The sequence below is a fragment of the Staurois parvus genome, unplaced genomic scaffold (assembly GCF_062004578.1).
Source record: "Staurois parvus isolate SC_StPar_1 unplaced genomic scaffold, SC_StPar_1.0 ptg000279l, whole genome shotgun sequence".
In the NCBI taxonomy this organism is placed as follows: Eukaryota; Metazoa; Chordata; class Amphibia; order Anura; family Ranidae; genus Staurois; species Staurois parvus.
This window is the reverse complement of record NW_028318075.1, coordinates 1,657,343-1,676,490: the sequence shown is the minus strand read 5'-3', so window position 1 is coordinate 1,676,490 and position 19,148 is coordinate 1,657,343. Positions and strand designations below refer to the sequence as shown.

General features: G+C 40.9%; 1 protein-coding gene across 3 annotated transcripts in view; it reads right to left on the bottom strand.

The window, feature by feature from the left end:
• Nucleotides 1–19,148, bottom strand: part of LOC149458730 (tubby-related protein 3-like) — an 85,596-nt gene that overhangs the window by 24,497 nt on the left and 41,951 nt on the right. For 2 of the 3 annotated variants that reach the window (XM_089681820.1, XM_089681818.1), the window contains exons 6-10: nucleotides 13,736–13,849; nucleotides 9,653–9,772; nucleotides 9,413–9,583; nucleotides 6,155–6,282; nucleotides 4,619–4,795 (exon numbers count right to left, since the gene is read on the bottom strand). In XM_089681820.1, coding sequence (XP_089537946.1) covers nucleotides 4,619–4,795; nucleotides 6,155–6,282; nucleotides 9,413–9,583; nucleotides 9,653–9,772; nucleotides 13,736–13,849 — 710 coding nt within the window. The remainder of the gene's footprint in view (nucleotides 1–4,618; nucleotides 4,796–6,154; nucleotides 6,283–9,412; nucleotides 9,584–9,652; nucleotides 9,773–13,735; nucleotides 13,850–19,148) is intronic. The other variant, XM_089681819.1, reaches the window with a different exon arrangement.

Sequence of the window (19,148 nt, the reverse complement as noted above, 5' to 3'; positions counted from 1 at the left end):
CACAGGTGTATATAGTTGGGTGCCGTGCCCTGTAGCCATGTTCACACAGTAGATATTGTATATTGATCTGTATATAGGGTATATAGCACAGCTAGGTGTCAGACACATGTGTATATAATTGGGTTCTGCTTCCTGTAGCCGAATCTCAGCTTTGCTCCAGTCACTATGCCATCCACCATCCTACCCCAGTACCTGTCCCCATCCATAGACCTCTGTCATGTAGCAGGCCTCTGGAGCTGAGCTGTCACAAGCCCAGTGACCAGCCCTTGTCCTCCTTCTCCAGCAATCCTGTGCAGACTCTCTCCCTGCCTGGCCTAGTGCAGCATAGACTGCGAGCAGGTTCAGGTCCTGCAACCGCTGCGCTCAGGGGACTTCAGCTCCTGGTGCCGGGCCACCTACCGCAGGCAGATTGAGGAGGAAGGTGAAGATTGCAGCAAGAACCAGCTGGCGTCTTGGCAGAGCTTCTGGGCCAAGCTGAACATTTAAAACCTAATGGGACAGCCTGACAGGAAGGTCACACGGGCCCCCTGGAGCATGGGCGGGGTCGCCATTGCGACCCCTATTGCTGCGCCCATGCACAGAGAAGGTGATCTACTGGCTTATATATATACTGTATTTTCCATGCAGCAGTAAAGAAAAAGTAAGCTCAGAATTCCTAACCTTCTTATTTGTTCAAGATCAGAATTTATTAACCACTTCCCTTCGTTAGGCCATTTATAAAGTGGTTATATCGGGATCATGACTACAGCTATCATTTTTTAGGGCCAGAGATTCTCTTTTTAGTGAAAACAATCTGATCTGCTAAAGAGCCAATTAATTACTTTTACAGGTGGCGGAAGGGGCTCCCCCTTCCCACCCACCTTTACCAGGCTCTCTCGTTTGATTGGGGAGCCTGGTAAAGATTTGAACAGTGGCATCTGGCTCCAGGCACACAGTAAGAGGAACAGATGTTTCTCCCACTGTGTGACATCAGAAACCTGAAGCGACAAGGATTTAGTCACTTCCAGTTTTGGTTCTGTGTTTACTGGATGGTTATCAGCCAGTGCAGCAGACGATCAAATCGATCAGTGTCTGATCTACTGCATTGGAGGCCAGACCAGAGATCTGGGGTCTAATAGACCCCAGATCTCTCCAAAAAGAGGACCTGTCATGTTTATTGCTATCACAAGGGCTGTTCATACCTTGTGATTGCAATAAAATTGATAAAAAAAATTAAAGGTACAGTGTTAAAAAAATTTGATAAAATAAATAATACCATTTTTTGTTCAAGTGCCCCTGTTCCCCCCGTGGGGGGCACCACAGATGTGACATATCAAACGTCAGAGCGAGAGCAACAATTCTAAACCTCCTATGTAACTCTAAATTGGTAACCAGTAAAGGCTTTAAAGCGCCGTCTATTGAGATTTTTAGGTACCGTAGTTTGGCACCGTTTCCTGGGCATACGCAGTTTTAACATGGGATATGTTTGATATCTATTTACTTGGCGTAACATCATCTTTTAACTTTTGCCAAACAATTGGGTATTATATTTCGTTTTTGTGTACCCTCTCCCATCTGGAAATGTAATTCTGTATAGTGGATTCTGTAGACTAGTCAATTGTGAATATAGGATAGAAATAAGTTTAGGGGAAAAAGGTGTCTGGTGGCATATGTGTTCAAACAAGGACAATTATGTGGTCGGGTCTTTGTCGGTGAGAGCCAAATTAATCCAGTGTTTAATCTGGAGATATCGGAAAAGTTCTGTGGAGGGGACTTGGTGTTTTATTACATTTTGACAAAGGGACAAACATTTAAAGGCCTAAACAAACATCTGCAGTTCTTCTCTCATGTTTCTCATCAGTTTCATGCAATAGTGTAAAGCCCCATTCACACCTTTCTATTCTGGTGTGTTTTTTATTGCCCGTTAATTTGAATGGGCAGAATAGACAAAAAAAACCTGCTCAGACGCAGCACACTACAGAGCAGTGTAGGCGCATTGCCTTAGTGTGTTTGGGTGCCATTGAAAACAAATGGCACAACAATGCACTAATACATGTAACGTGTATTGTAACACACATGTTACGGCAAGGCATATGGGTGTAAGCAGGTTAAAATACTTGATTTATTAAGATAGCAGTTGGCCCAGGCTAGGGTGAAAGGGTTAACTTGCCAGCCCACCTATGATATCAAAAAAGGGGGAAGGCTGGGGACCTGAGCCCTCTTCTCACTTGATGTGTGAGAGGGGCTGCTACGTCTTGCAGTTTGCTGAAGATACCATGATTTTGGAAGACAGCCAGCAATGGAGACTACCTGCATGGACTATCACCTCACAGAGGTATGCCTGGGCTGCCACACTACTGTAGTTAGAGTTAGGAATGAAATGCTTTGAGCCTGGTCTGAAATTATTCAAAGGGGTGCATGTTGGTACTGTCATATCTAAAGAACCAGGGTCTGTAAAGCACATATGGGGTATAAAGTTACACTACATAGACAGAGGTTTACACAGCAATTCAAGGAAGAGTAAAGCCATTGCTAGGAGTAACCAAGTAACAAGGTCAAGACAAGAAGCAACCAGTCATAGGCGTGGTACCTGGTAGTGTGGCAGGTCCTCCAGTACTGAGGGGGTCTCTGTTTGGCTACTATAGCAACACGGAGCAGACCCACATTACGGAGATCCATGACCTGACCTCAGGGTACGGGAAGCAAAGGAGTTAACAGTGAGCATGCATTAGGTCTGTGCTATGTGCCTGGCAGGACCCCATTCTGTTACTGGGAATGAGGTAACAGAGATACGCTAGACTGGTGGAGTGGGCACCGGCTCAGCACATCCCTCCTAATGCATCAACTACTAAAGTTACAGTGTGAAGTAACAAGGGACATCATGTTTTCAGAGGAATGATGCATTTTTACTGCACACAATGAAGGCTCATCTCTCAAGTCAGGGAACTGCTTTAATGTTAGATATTCTTCTTATGACTTGCAGTCTCTGTCTGGTCCTAGGCTTCGTGCAAAAAGGTACCCCATGTGCAGGGTGAGTGACCCAATCCACACCACCTGACGTAGCGCAAGAACCCAATACCACCACCCCACATGCGTGAAAGGACCATAAAGCTAGTAAAACACAGAGGCATCTCATTATTCAAAATAAAAAAAACCCTACCCCTGCAACTATGTATGTAATCCTGCGATTTTTTTTTTCTAACCCTACTCCTTTGCAAACCCTCAGTAAAACTTTTCAAAAATTCAGAGCTGCATTAATCCTATACTTATTCAATATGCATGTACCCTATTTGGTTTGGGAATAGGAACAGATTTTTTTCCCCTGCTGGAGCAAATTGAATCATGCTTTACTGGGGCTTTTTTGTCTTCCTCTGCATCAACCTTGGGTAGAGGATTGTGTATATAAGATTGTATATTTTTTTTCCTTTTAATTGGTTGGACTGGATGGACCTAAGTTTTTTTTCAACCAGACTAACTACATATCTATGTATACACTGCTTGCGAGCCACTAATGGCGGGGTTTGAGTTATCTCTAGTAATTTTTTATTTCTCAGAAAAGATGAAAAGAACATTGGGTGAAAAATTCCATCCAGTCCAATTGCTTGTGAAGCCAGTGTCAATCTAACTCATTTACATATACAGTAATTCATAACCTTTATGTAAGGAGAGTGTAACATGACCAAGCCAAAAACTACTGTATTATGCCACAATCCTAAACCATGTATGGTTGTCTTAAATGAATGTTTCTAAATTTTAATCAATTATTCTTTATCTGTAGTACTACGTATGTGCAGGTACTCAGGGTCAGATTTCCATCAATGGAGTCTGTAAGCAAACATTGGTGTCCAAAGTGACACCCTTTGCTAAGTGCCCCACCTCTACAAAGATCTGTTTCTTGGTATTTTTTGACTAAAAAGTATTTTTTTAATAAAGTGCTTTTTTTTCTTTTTATTAAGATAATGATAAAATATTGAATATAAAAATGTCGTACTTACCTCCAACAGTCAGTAATTGTAGGCAATAGCAACAGTTTACTAAGAGCTACAGATACACTATGTTGTAACATGCCGTGAATGACTTAGAGGAGGGATATTCCCCTTTCCTTTCTTTTTCTCTGACCTGCATAAAGACCCATATCAATGGCCTTTTGCTTGTTTCAAGCAAGGTTTTACATTCCAAAACAAGTCGAGGGGTTATGCAAAACCCACTTGAAGCAGGTTAAATGCAGGTCAGGAGATCAAATGCACTTGTTAGAAAATTCTAAATTCTCAGAAGTGTCTTAAACTGATATCAAACTGATGCCATCCATACAAACCCAAAGCCTATCAACTCAGGCAATAAATCAGTTTGTATAACATTGTGAAAAGCATTAAAGCAGAAATGTGCTTTCTTATTAAAAAGTACAGTATGCTCTTGTTATGCAGTTATGATGTTTTGCAGTTAATTAAACAAATTATGTAGAAAACTATTTTATTAACTAGTAAACTTAAAAAATAAATGAATAAATAAATAAATATAAAAAATTGACATAAAACCTTTATACTTTTTATATAAAGAAAAACCTATCATAAAAATGTCATTCAGCGAAATTTAGAAGCCAAGTGCAATTTCAGCAGAAACATAACATTTCCTTAGTTACCCGTTTGCCATCATCCCTCTCTAGATGCAAGTAATAGGTAGGGTAGATGCCTTTATCAACTCCTTTCTTGTCTCTTGTGATACGGCACTGGAGAGTCATATTGTGTGGAGCTGGACGGAATGCAAAGCCCTCAAGATCATCTGTTTCTAGAGGTGGGACTATTTCGGAATCTTCTTCCTGTTTAATCATACAGTGATATTGTAAAGAAGCACTGTTATAAAAAAAAAAAAAAGAGATAATATTGCTCAGAGAATATTACAGTTGCTTTCTATTGTATGCTACTCCATTGATATTGACAAACCAGTGTTTTCTAAAGCTAAGAAAAAGAAGCAAAAAATTAAGTTAAATTCAGGTTCCTTTTCATTTTTAATAACAAAAATGGTCTCAGATGTGCCTGTGTATGTCTACAAATGTAATAGTAATAATTATTATTATTACTACAACTACTATGTATAGAAGATGGTTCATCACTTTCATACAACCTGCATAGTCTATAAAGTGTGCTTTGCTCATCCACAGCAAACATTTTCACTTAATTTTATTTTAGGATTAAAGTTTTCTTTTTGGGGGAAGGATTAGGGTTATGTGTTAAGAGGTTAACTTTGAAGTACTGTGTTAAAGTTAAACTTTAGGAAAACCACCAAATACACAAATGCATATGTATTTGAACTGTATTACCTGATGAAAGAGTTACAATTCTGTTCAGTCAGTCTTGTACTCTATACATCCCTGTCAGACAGTATAGCATGGGCAGTGACCACACTTTTTTTAATTACAATTTGGTTACAAGCTTGCTACCAGCCCACTATTTGGGCCCATAGAAGAATGATCACCACATGGATGAGGTTATCAACCCGTTTCTCTGCTCTTTTTTCCTGTCAGCAAACTCCCAGTGTTAGATTGGCAGCATTGTACAATGTGGAAGTCCTGACTGGTTCCCAAAGCTGGTTCTTTTTTTCACTTGCCCAGTAAAAGAGATGCTATGCTGGGGAATACAGGGATGGAAGATAAAGATGTAGTCAGGCACTTAAACTAGATATATTTAAAAATATTTTGTTTTTAAGCAACAAATAACTGGAATAAGTTGCAATCTTTTATTATCTGTCAATAGTTCAGCTTTAAGAGTTAGGTTTAGGGTAAAGGTTGGCAGTCAATTACAGGTGACCCACAATGTCTCTGCCTGAGGTCAATGAAGTGGGCAGGCAGCCTTGTTGTGCTCAACTTAATTTGGCCATTGCCTTCTCTAATGGCTTCTTTAAAGATACTTGATCACATGAAGGAGATCTGGAACTCCCAAAACTCCCAGGTAGAAAAGAACAGAGTTGGGAATTATGGCAGAGCGATCTAACTGTTGGAGTGTCCAAGATATACAGTATAATGGAGGCCACAAGCTGACTCAACTTACTAGGATCCACCAATAACTAATATATTGCTCTTGGGGGAGCATGGCATGCACTTTAATGATACATTTGATAATACTGTTGAAGAAACATTATATTTTAAGAAATCACTTTTTTTTTTTCTTTCATTTTTCACCTTACTAGAGGAAGACAATGGCCTTGTATATACAACACTGCTGAGGATATCCAAATCTTCATCAAAATCATCTTCCAGACCCTCTAGATCTGCTGCTTCATAAGAAGGGTTTCTTTTTTTGGATCTCACTATATAACAAAAAAAGAAACAATACTTTAACTATATAGTTCTTTCTTGCTTCTGCAAAATTCCAATATACTGTAATAAAAAAAGAATACAAGGGAAGTGCACTGATTTAAGGCCATATTCAGTGGCAATTCCACTGCCATATTACATGGGTACAGAGATTAGCCCATACCCATAGATGTAGAAAGGCTGCACAGCCCTGGCATTGTAAGGGCTGAATATATAAACTTGTTAACGTGATCCTCCAGTTTTGATAAGAGGAAACCTTCCCTATCAGGTAAACTAAATGCAATGGAAGTATTTTAGCAAACTTTATTACAGAGTCTTGCCTTTCTTCATTCCGCAAAAAAAAACCAATGTAATCCTTACCATGTCCCTTCTCATTCTGGATGCTAAGGTGTGGTAATCTGAATCAATTGATAAGGTTTTGTGTTGTCATAGGAAAATGAGAAACCTTGACATCCTTTTTATTATTATTATCATTATTTTAATAATACAGGATTTACAGCGCCTTGAAAAATGATTCATACCCCTTGAAATTTTCCACATTTTGTCATGTTACAACCAAAAACGTAAATGTATTTTATTGGGATTTTCTAAGATAAACCAACATAAAGTGGCACATATTTGTGAAGTGCAAGGAAAATCATAAATGGTTTTCAAAATGTTTTACAAATAAATATGTGAAAAGTGTGGAGTGCATTTGTATTCAGCCCCCCTGAGTCAATATTTTGTATAACCACCTTTTGCTGCAATTACAGCTGCAAGTCTTTTTGGGGATGTCTCTACCAGCTTTGCACATCTAGAGATTGAAATGTTTGCCCATTCTTCTTTGTCAGCTTTGTCAGATTGGATGGAAAGCATCTGTGAACAGCAATTTCCTTGCCACAGGTTCCCAATTGGATTTAGGTCTGGACTTTGACTGGGCCATTCTAACACATGAACATGCTTTGATCTAAACCATTCCACTGTAGCCCTGGTTGTATGTTTAAAGTCATTGTCCTGCTGGAAGGTGAACCTCCAGTCTCAAGTGTTTTGTAGCCTCTTACAGGTTTTCTTCTAAGATTTCCCTGTATTTGGCTCCATCCATCTTCCCATCAACTCTGACCAGCATCCCTGTCCCTGCTGAAGAAAAGCATCCCTACAACATGATGGTGCCACCACTATGTTTCATTGTGGGGATGGTGTGTTCAGGGTGATGTGCAGTGTTAGTTTTCTGCCACACATAGCCTTTTTCTTTTAGGCCAAAAAGTTCAATGTTGGTCTGACCAGAGCACCTTCTTCCACATGTTTGCTGTGTCCCTCACATGGCTTCTCGCAAACTGCAAATGTGACTTCTTATGGCTTTCTTTCAACAATGGCTTTCTTCTTGACACTCTTCCATAAAGGCCAGATTTGTGGAGTGCACTACTAATAGTTGTCCTGTGGACAGATTCTCCCACCTCAGCTGTGGATCTCGGCAGCTCCTCCAGAGTTACCATGGGCCTCTTGGCTGATTCTCTGATTAATGCTCTCCTTGCCCAGCCTATCAGTTTAGGTGAATGTCTTGGTAGGTTTTCAGTTGTGCCATACTCTTTTCATTTTGGATGATGGATTGAACAGTGCTCCATGAGATGTTCAAAGCTTGGGATATTTTTTTATAACCTAACCCTGCTTTAAATTTCTCCACAACTTTATCCCTCATCTTTCTGGTGTGTTCCATGGCCTTCATGATGCTGTTTGTTCACTAATGTTCTCAAACAAACCTCTGAGGGCATCACAGAACAGCTGCATTTAAACAGAGATTACATTACACACAGATGGACTCTATTTACTACTTAGGTGACTTCTGAAGGCAATTGGTTCCACTAGATTTTAGTTAAGGGTATCAGAGTAAGGAGGGATGAATACAAATGCACGCCACATTTTTCAGATATTTATTTGCAAAAACCATTTATCATTTTCCTTCCACTTCACAATTATGTGCCACTTTGTGTTGGTCTATCACATAAAATCCGAATAAAATACAATTACGTGTTTGGTTGTAACATGACAAAATGTGGAAAATTTCAAAGGGTATGAATACTTTTTCAAGGCACTGTATATAGCACCACAGCTTGTGCAATGCTTTACAATATAAAAAGAGACAAAGAGTGCATTTCAATACAATTCAATACAGGAAGGCTCTGCTTGTGAGACCTTACAATCTAATGTACCATATGTATTATATTATACACCTGCGCTAGGATGGATCCACATATGCACAAGAGAGCAATTGTAATCAAAGTGCCCTTGCACTCTACAAATCCAAGCTAAATCTTTACAGCTCTGTGTGCTACAAATAAAGTGTAATGAATCACTATGTGACTATATAGAATACATAAACAATATCTAAGTAAAGCAAAAAGAAGAAACGTCCACCAGATTATATATTCTGTGCCACCGCATGGAAAGTCTGTGAAAATTATTCACAAAAATGAATCAGAAAAAATGTGCTTCTGTGCAATCTTCCACAAACATCACTTAATGTTCTTGTTAAATTTTCCAGTGCTCCTCCAAAACCAACACAGAGAACTCACCAGATAAATATGACCACCCACTACAGGTCAGTTATAATGCACTTGTTATATATGTACGGCACTATCCTCCACTTCTTTGAATTGGGTATTCCACTTCATCTCCAGCCACACATATTATGCCATATGAAAGAGGTAAAGGAAGACCGCCATAGTGTAAAACCTTTACACATGATTCTTGAGCTCTCCCAAGAAAAAAAAACCTCTCTAGCAATACACACCAAACTGAGTATGTGCAGAGTGTCTCCACATGATATGTCTTATCAGGAGAAGAGAGGAGGACAGTAGGGGAGGATTAGAGAAGTCAGGTTCAAACAGTCTTTTTACATAATGCAGAGGATTAACCCCTTAGGTTCCACATGGAGTATATCAAGCATGCTTTACTGCATATACAGACTGATTTTACTGTTGTGGGTTTAGTAACACTTTATTAGATTGTTAGGAAAGTAGCAAAAACAACTTTTATTATAACCTGAGCAGAACACTTCTTTGCGTTGTTTAATTGTTAATGAGTTCAAGTCAATGTGAAAATTTGTATTCTAGTATTCTCTGTTCCCTCCATTTCTAATGTACTTACCTGTTTTTTGCGGCTTTTTTTTATTCCGCTGTTTGACTGGTGCTGGGGGGACTTGTCTGTCCCCTACAGACTCTGAGTTCTCCTCATCACTGGAGTTGTCAGCTACAACCATCGAATCTGCCTTCAGTTCTTGTATTATATCTTGTGCTGCGCCTGGGCCATTGCCAGCACCTGTAAGAAAATCTCATCAGGAAGGAAACAGAATACAATGAGCTTCTACAGACAATCTGATATCCCAACCTTTCATCTGAAGTGTATTTTCTTTCTCTGTGTCTTGAGTCTCCTGTATGGATGATCTCCGGTTCTTTGACACTTTGGGTGATGATGTTTTGGCCTTTGATTCCTTCATATCAGATTTTGCTATTTGGCAAGGCAAGGAAAACGGGGTGTATTATATAATGCAATGTCTTAGCTATTGATATTGTCATGTAGTATGAACCTGTTACCAAATAGATAATGACAGCTCTGTCATTGATTTTGACAAACAGTATTCTGTGATCTCTCATATACCTCTAACAAATCACTGTAAAGTGGCAAACATCAAATACATTCCAGGGTTGAAGTTCTGGCATATTTGTCTTGTTTAAAACTTGATATTCTCTTTTAACCTACTGTTGGTCCTCTAATGGGTCCTGACTGTAAGCAGCCTTTTACAACATGTTTTAAGGGGCTAAATATATAATATTCTTTTTTTTTTTCATTTTTTGATTGCGTGAACAAATGTGTTTATAATTTACAGCTTTGTGCAGTTTCAATTATGGTACTTATGGTTGATGACTAATATTATCCTAGAAGTGAAAGTGGAACCAAACTCAACATGTCCAATGCTGCTGATCACTAGGGACTGGTGGTCTTCCTGCTTTCAAACCCCATAATCCCAAAACTTCAAGCTGGACAGAAATAAAAAAGGAAATATAATGGGAAAATAGTGCTTCCTCAAGAAGGAATCTTGAAGAAATACAAAAAGCACGCAGTGACTGTGTAGCACAATTTCTATATTAAAATAGATAATGCCAACATAGTGTGAAGGAGCATATTGAAGGAAACAAATGCTTCCATGCACATGGCCAGTAACAAGACCCAACTACCCAATGCCTGGATTGATGATTTTAGAGAATTCTCCTTATCTTTAATAACATTTCAAGGGAACACTCTTTTTCAAACCTTCCCAAACCTTATTGGTAGTGTTCAAACTAATATTCCAATGAGCTAAGTAAGGGTGCCGCAGATGTACTAATAGAAAAATACCATGTAAACCTTTTAAAAATAGCTTTACCCAAAGTATATAAAAAGAATAAAATTAGTATTAATATTATGAAAATAATATGTGAGGTCTTGCAAGCTAATATGGTGCCAAAAAATGGTGTTTTGACAAATGTAAAGGGTGCAGTTAAATTATATTGATTAAATTAAATTATAGCAGCAGATCGCCTACACATCACACATACCCGTACTAATGTGTCATGTTCAGTCAACATAAATATAATAGTGTTACACACCACTGAGAAATAAATTAAGTGTATGATCTAGAATTACAAACGTGACATCAGAGCCCCTCCCCTATCCGTTGCCCCACTGGGTCACGTAGCCTCATCAGGGGTTTCCTCCTGATGAAGCCATGTGACCCGGTGGTGCAACGCGTAGGGGAGGGGCTCTGACGTCACTACGCTCAAGGAGACAGGCAGTCACACAGCAATTATACTGAACTGAATGCTAGCAAACACTGTGGATCAGTTTTTAAAGCGATTTTATCAGCATTTACATGTGAGTGCAATATCTTGTGTGTAATAAATGTAAAAGAAGATAAGGTACTATGTTTTCATTACTCTTTATGGCATATATACCAATGGAGGAAGAGTCTTAAGGAAGTGAGGGGATCCCTAACTCTGAAGATTAATAATCTCATCCAGTCAAAGTCCAAATTAAAAGGGACACAAGCTATTTATGACCTCACTTAACGGTTTGGTCATATCTACCAGGTGAGAGCACAGCTCGTGGAGGTGCACGCATGGTTGTTACAAATACGCAATAGTGGTGAATTGAGCACAAGTCATTTTTGTCCACATCACTGGAAAGAGTGTGAAATCACAAATCATACAGTGGGGCAAAAAAGTATTTAGTCAGCCACCAATTGTGCAAGTTCTCCCACTTAAAAAGATGAGAGAGGCCTGTAATTGGCATCATAGGTAGACCTCAACTATGAAAGACAAAATGGGGAAAAAAAATCCAGACAATCACATTGGCTGATTTGGAAAGAATTTATTTGCAAACTATGGTGGAAAATAAGTATTTGGTCAACATCAAAAGTTCATCTCAATACTTTGTTATATATCCTTTGTTGGCAATGACAGAGGTCAAACGTTTCCTGTAAGTTTTCACAAGGTTGGCACACACTGTTGCTGGTATGTTGGCCCATTCCTCCATGCAGATCTCCTCTAGAGCAGTGATGTTTTGGGGCTGTCGCCGGGCAACACGGATTTCAACTCCCTCCAAAGGTTTTCTATGGGGTTGAGATCTGGAGACTGGCTAGGCCACTCCAGGACCTTGAAATGCTTCTTACAAAGCCACTCCTTCGTTGCCCGGGCGGTTTGTTTGGGATAATTGTCATGTTGGAAGACCCATCCACGTTTCATCTTCAATGCCCTTGCTGATGGAAGGAGGTTTGCACTCAAAACCTCACTATACATGGCCCCATTCATTCTGTCCTGTACATGGATCAGTCGTCCTGGTCCCTTTGCGGAGAAACAGCCCCAAAGCATGATGTTGTCACCCCCATGCTTCACAGTAGGTATGGTGTTCTTTGGATGCAACTCAGCATTCTCTCTCCTCCAAACACGACGAGTTGTGTTTCTACCAAACAGTTCTATTTTGGTTTCATCTGACCATATGACATTCTCCCAATCCTCTTCTGGATCGTCCAAATGCTCTCTAGCAAACTTCAGATGGGCCTGGACATGTACTGGCTTAAGCAGGGGGACACGTCTGGCACTGCAGGATCTGAGTACCTGGCGGCGTAGTGTGTTACTGATGGTAGCCTTTGTTACGTTGGTCCCAGCTCTCTGCAGGTCATTCACTAGGCCCCCCCGTGTGGTCCTGGGATTTTTGCTCACCGTTCTTGCGATCATTTTGATCCCATGGGGTGAGATCTTGAGTGGAGCCCCAGATTGAGGGAGATTATCAGTGGTCTTGTAAGTCTTCCATTTTCTAATTATTGCTCCCACAGTTGATTTGTTCACACCAAGCTGCTTGCCTATTGCAGATTCAGTCTTCCCAGCCTGGTGCAGGTCTACAATTTTGTTTCTGGTGTCCTTCGACAGTTCTTTGGTCTTCACCATAGTGGAGTTTGGAGTGTGACTGTTTGAGGTTGTGGACAGGTGTCTTTTATACTGATAACAAGTTCAAACAGGTGCTATTGATACAGGTAATGAGTGCAGGACAGAGGAGCCTCTTAAAGAAGAAGGTACAGGTCTGTGAGAGCCAGAAATCTTGCTTGTTTGTAGGTGACCAAATACCTGTTTTCCACCATAATTTGCAAATAAATTCTTTCCAAATCAGCCAATGTGATTGTCTGGATTTTTTTTCTCATTTTGTCTTTCATAGTTGAGGTCTACCTATAATGCCAATTACAGGCCTCTCTCATCTTTTTAAGTGGGAGAACTTGCACAATTGGTGGCTGACTAAATACTTTTTTGCCCCACTGTATATGGACACTTAATTTTGGATTATTGATATTATTTTTGGCAAAGTTCTTTTGTAATTGTATATCATACACTTAATTTATTTGTCAGTGGAGCATGACACTATTATATTTATTTTGACTTAGTATTAGTATTGTATATATGATATTTAATTTAAAAATGGTAACACATCAATAAATACTTAGCGGAGGTGATTCACCAAACTCTGCCTATAACAGAAATATAATTTTTTATATTTTTTTAATTCTAAGGGGTGCCCTCACCCCTTAGAAAAACCTCAAGGACTACTTTTCATCATAGCTGTCCTATATATTGATATTACATCAATGTTAGTATGATATAGTGTTGTGTTACAAAAAGAAATAAAGGAAATAATACAAGCCATCTGCTAGACATTGTATTTTAGCTGTGAATGTAACTGTTTGAATGGAGTTCTGCCTTAATAATTTAACAACTGTGAAAGGGCAGCATTAAAACTTGGCTCAAAAGTTTTGAAACCAAACATCTTTTATAGGTAATAGTTCTACTAAACATTAAGAAAAGCCCTTGTTAATGGACATCCTACATCTTGTATTAGGTGAAATATTATCGTAAAGGGGTTATAGAGTTACTTGAGATCACACACCTGCTCTTGTCTTGTTCTTCTGCTTTGCTCTGGCTGGGGCTGGTTCTTTCTTGCTGGTAAGAGGCAGGGTGTCTTCGAGAATGGTTTCCTCTAGATCTTCATCTGAAACATCAACTAATTGAAAATAAAATAAACATAATTGACACATAGAAGTCTAATAGTATGCAACTAATATATGGCACAAAAACCGTATGCCCACAGATCACAAGACACAAACCTTGTGAAGAAAACACCAAAGTATAGATTTCATTTTGGGAGTCTGGCATTGCACAAAAATGTCAGTGTACAGTCAGCCTTACCTAGCAGCATGCCTGAAATCCAGCACTGCAAAGTCCTTAGAAAACTTTATTATTGCAGACAACTGCAAGAAGCCCTGCCTGGTACCTCCTCCCAGTCTCATGCGTTTTACCCACACCGGACTTAATGAAACAACTAGGATTAAAGTGATTCTTAAAGTTAAAAATAATAAAAAAAAAAATGTTATACATAACTGCTCTGTGCAATGTTTTTGCACAGAGCAGCCCCGATTCTCCTCTTCTCAGCTCCTCGCCCCTGCTGGATGACCCCAATAGCAAGGCTCTTGCTATGGGGGCACTTGAGCAGGCTCGCTCCTGAGCTGTACACCTGTGAATGGACATTTTCCATTTACACACAGAGCGTGACTTGGCCTCGCCCCCCACTCGCTCCTCGTAGGGTCATTGGCTGTGATTGACAGCTGCAGGAACTAATGGCTCCTGCTGCTGCCTAAGCCAATGAGGAGAGAGAGAGTCCCGAGACAGCCAAGGCTCTCTCCTCGTAGGGTCATTGGCTGTGATTGACAGCTGCAGGAACTAATGGCTCCTGCTGCTGCGTGAACCAATGAGGAGAGAGAGTTCCGAGACAGCCAAGGCTCTCATGCACACCTCTGGATTGATATGATGCTCAAGTAAGTAAAGGGGGGGGGGAGACTTATGGGGGGAGCTGCAACCAGAACGTTTTTACCTTACCTTCATGCATAAAATGCATAAAGGTGAAAAACCTTCTACCTTTAGGACCACTTTAAATCCATTATGAGTGAAATGCATCCGAGGTGGTACTAAGTGGAACTTTTTTGCAGTTGAACAAGACTAATAACATTTTTACAAGTGTTGGATCTTGGACAGATGTCTTTTTTTTCTAGATGTGTTGACAGTTGCGGGAAAGGACGAGCCTTGCCTGGCATTTGCACCCTGTCAGCTGAGTGAGGGAGAGAGATAAGATTTAAGAGCAACAGCAGATCATCACTAATATGTCTGAAATAACTGTTTGTATTGCCCCATAGTCAGGGCTTTGTCAGAGGCATATGCATTCACACACACACGCGCGCAGTCAGACCATTGATGCAAGTACAATAGCCAGCAGTGTTGTACTCAGTGATGCTGACCCCACACATTTAACAGGCTTCACATCACTAAGGGCATCAAACGCTGTACCTGCCTATCAGATCTTGTACTGATATCACTTCTTAGGTCTCAAAACATGCAGTCACTTCTAGCACTCAGAAATCGACCAAAGATGAGAAGGAAAGTAATGAAAACATCTGTCAGGAATACTCCACCAATGCAGCCCTCCTCAGGGAACGCAGTAAAAATTAAAAAAAAAAAAAAAAAGAGGGCGCCATCTCCTACTGCATCTCAGGTAATGCACTAGGTGGTTGTGCCCTCCTGTGTTTTTTGTTTGTACTCTTCTTAGATCTGTTCACACTTTTTCAATTTACAGTACAACTGTATCCCAATGCATTTCAAGTAGAATTCCTTAAAACAGAACAAAATATCAAGATCAACAATCTCTGGTGTTATTACCTATCAAAGCTGAGTTCCAGCCATTTTTGTGTTTATTAAAAGTCAGACGCTACAAAAACTGTAGCAACTGACTTTTAATAAACACACACTTACTTGTCCCAGGGTCCAGCGATGTGCTCAGCCGCGCCGTCCCTTCTCTCCTTTTCTCCTCCACGGTGCCGGCATCTCAACTGTGGGCACCAGGCTGTGACAGCTTGCAACTTCACAGCCTGGTGACCACTGCGCATGTGCAAGTCGCGCTGCACCTCCTGATTGTCTTCTGGGACCTTTGAAAGTTCCCAGGAGACTGCGGGACAAAGAATGGGGCCGAACTTCAGGCTCAATTCGCTGCGGCGAACTGAGCGAGATGCGGGAGCGGGTACCTGTCAAAACCATGTACCCTCTCCTCCCCAAAAGGTGGCAAATATGGCAGTGGAGGGGGAGGAGCCAAACAAGCGGAGCTTCCACTTTTGGGTGGAACTCCGCTTTAATGTTAATATCTAGGTATACTTTGTGCATTTTTTCAATGCATCCAATTTTAAATTGGCCAGAACTAGTTCCTGAGGGAGCCTATTCCACATTTTCACAGCTCTTACTTTGAAGAAGCCTTTCTGTACACAGAGGTGAAATCTTTTTTCTTACAGATGTAAACAATACCTCACTGTCCTCTGTAATGTCATGAAAGTGAAGAATTCTGCACAAAGTTCACTATATGAGCCACTTATATACACCTCTTCTGGCCTCTTTATGTTGTTTCATAATTTAACATGTTTCATCTCAGCAGCATTGTTTCACAAAATTCTCAAGTATTATGCCATCCACATATTACTCTTCACTAACTGTCTTCTGGTTTCAAGTACTGTATATGCCTTGATGAATGAATTAGTTTAAAGGGCAACAACTAATAAAGTGGGGAATGTATTGTCTGAGACACCATACATAATTAAACTGTAAGCAATGTCATTTTTATTCTTTACAAGAACAGGATTTTGGACTTACTAGCAAAACTGGTTTCTTGAAGTACAGTACAGGACAAAGGATCTTTAGTCTTTAAAGAAGTAATATTACATTTGTTTTTACATTTTTCAGTTCCCATGGGACAAAGTACATGCAGTACATTGTCCCATCTCCCTTGATGCCCTGTAACAGTAGCTGTGATGTCTGACAGGGTGCCCCTGGACACCACAGCAAGCAAGGAGATGACTTTGCTGTGAAACACCTGTTTGTATCTCCTAGCCCTTCCCCAATGCAAGCATTAGCAAGTGAAATACTAAAGGATGGGAGCCTGGCATGCCTCACTTTCCTCTGCAGCTGGACGGCCATGCTCTGGCATGAAGAAAACTTTTCATTCCATTGGAAGAAAGGGTTTCCCTAACTTGAACACCAAGTTAGAAATCCACCACATAAGGAATTGTCTGAACTTGTGGGTCAAATGCATGAGGCAGTTCATGCTGTTCCATGCTGCCAGAATTTTGCAATGGTCTGAAGTGAAACTGGGTGTATGCTACTGCTTCGAAGAAGACTACCATCAGGCCCAGGAGTGGACTGACAACTCATGGGGCCCCCGGGCAATAAGGGATCATGGGGCCCCTGTGTCCTTGCCCGAACTCAAAAAAGCCTATAAAGGTACCAGGGGCATCTCATGCGGCCCCCTACTGACCCCAGGCCCTCAGGCAGTGCCCGAGTTTCCAAATGGTCAGTCCGCCCCTCATCAGGCCCAATAACCTAATGCAGGAACGAAACAAGGGCCAATCCTGGAACCAAAAGGTCTAGGCACACGAGTGGAGGGACAAAAGTTTGTTCTGGGGCAGGAAAATCCTGGACGAGGCCATATCCAATAACAGGCCCAGACAGCATAATTAGTAGTCAGTTCCAGGGAGTTTGAGCAGAGCCTGCATTGCCTGATGGACTTTGGCTGACAAGATTAGGGAGGTCTTTTTACAGGAGATTGTCAAGGTATCCCACAACATGTAATCCCTGTGAATGGATCAGAGCTTGAGCAAGTACCATGAAGAAAACCCAGAGGGTGTGGGAAGGACAAAGTAAAGGGCAATATATTGAAAATGCTGAGCGGCCATACCAAAATGCAGTTAGCAGTGCTGAAGAGGAAAATGGGAATGTGTAAGTGAGCATCCCTGATGTCCACAGAGGCCAGAAAATTCCCGAGAATTAGAAAGGCAATAACCAACTTGGCTGGTTCAATGCAAAACTTTTAAACCTACAGGAACAAGTTGAGAGGGTTCAGATTCAGAATGGTATGTAAATCTCCATTTGCCTTAAGAACTCTGAACAGGTTCAAGCAGAAACCCTGAATACATTCCTCATTCAGGAGCAATGATCCCCTGGGAGAGTAGCTGGTGAACAGCAGCAAGAAGATCCATCCCTCTTTGCAGGGAAAGAGAATTATTTAAGAACTTGAAGCAGGGCAGAAGCAGAGTATCAAACTCCAGTTTGTAGCCCCTGGAATTAATGCTCTGGACCCTCACACTAAAAATTTCTTGGGACCAAAAGGGCAAAAAGGTCGACAAATGTTCTCTTACTCTGACAAATGGAGGTGCCCCTTCATTGGCAAGAGGGCTACAAGCCAGACTTGGCTGGCTAAAAGATCTATGTCTTCTGAGGAGTGCATTTTCCAGACTTAAACTTGTAGTTGGACGCCTGAAAGGGATTAAAAGAAGTAAAGGTACTTTTCCTATTCTCAGAAGTAGAAGGTCTACATGCAAAAGCTTGAGCATTTTTTTCTCAGGGAGGAGAGTAGATCTCCCCTTTATGTACTTATCCAAGGAGGGACCAAACAGGCATCCTCACTTGCTTCTTGCACAGAAGTTTCTCCAATCATTACTTGAGCCGAAGGATCCATTGCAAATTGATGGAAGGAGGTTAATCCTTGAAACCTGGTGAAGAGCATCTGGAAGAAGCTCTGGTTAACAGAGGGATCCATTAAGATGAGCTTGGGTCTTAGGCCATACATTTAATCCAGACAGCTAAAGTCTGACAGACAGCCATGAGGGTGACCATAGGTTGCATGACAGAACCCACCAAGGAAAATAAAGCCTTAAACAGGGCCTCTAACCTCTTATCCACTGGGTCCTTGAACACAAGAGTGTCCTCCATTGGTGTCTTGTTAACACGAGAAATGACTGGATCCACTACAGGGCCCATTCTATCTGAAGGAAACCCCTCAACAGGATATTGCTGAGCAAAATGTTTAGGAGGGGCAAAGAACTTTTCAGGGTGAGTACAGTCACCGTACAAGACTGTCTCTAAGAGTGAATGGACTGGGAAGGTCTTAGTAGGTTTGAGCAACTTAGGGAACCCACACTAGAGGCCTTAGGGTGAGCAGACTTAAGCTGCTCTAATGCTAAACATGTGTGTATCGTATCACTAAGGGTATCAATGATATCCTTAAGCTTTGATGAGATCTTAGCCCAATCATCCTGATTCAATTCCTCAGAAGAAGAGGGGGGATCTTTCTCATCTACCTCGTCCTCAGGCATAGTAGCAGTCGCAAGAGTTTATTTGCAAGAGACAAACCCAGGAGGGGAGACTGAAGGGGTAGCAGAAAACCCATCTTTAATAGGTAGGAAGAAGGGTGTGCAGCTGAAGAGCTAGCA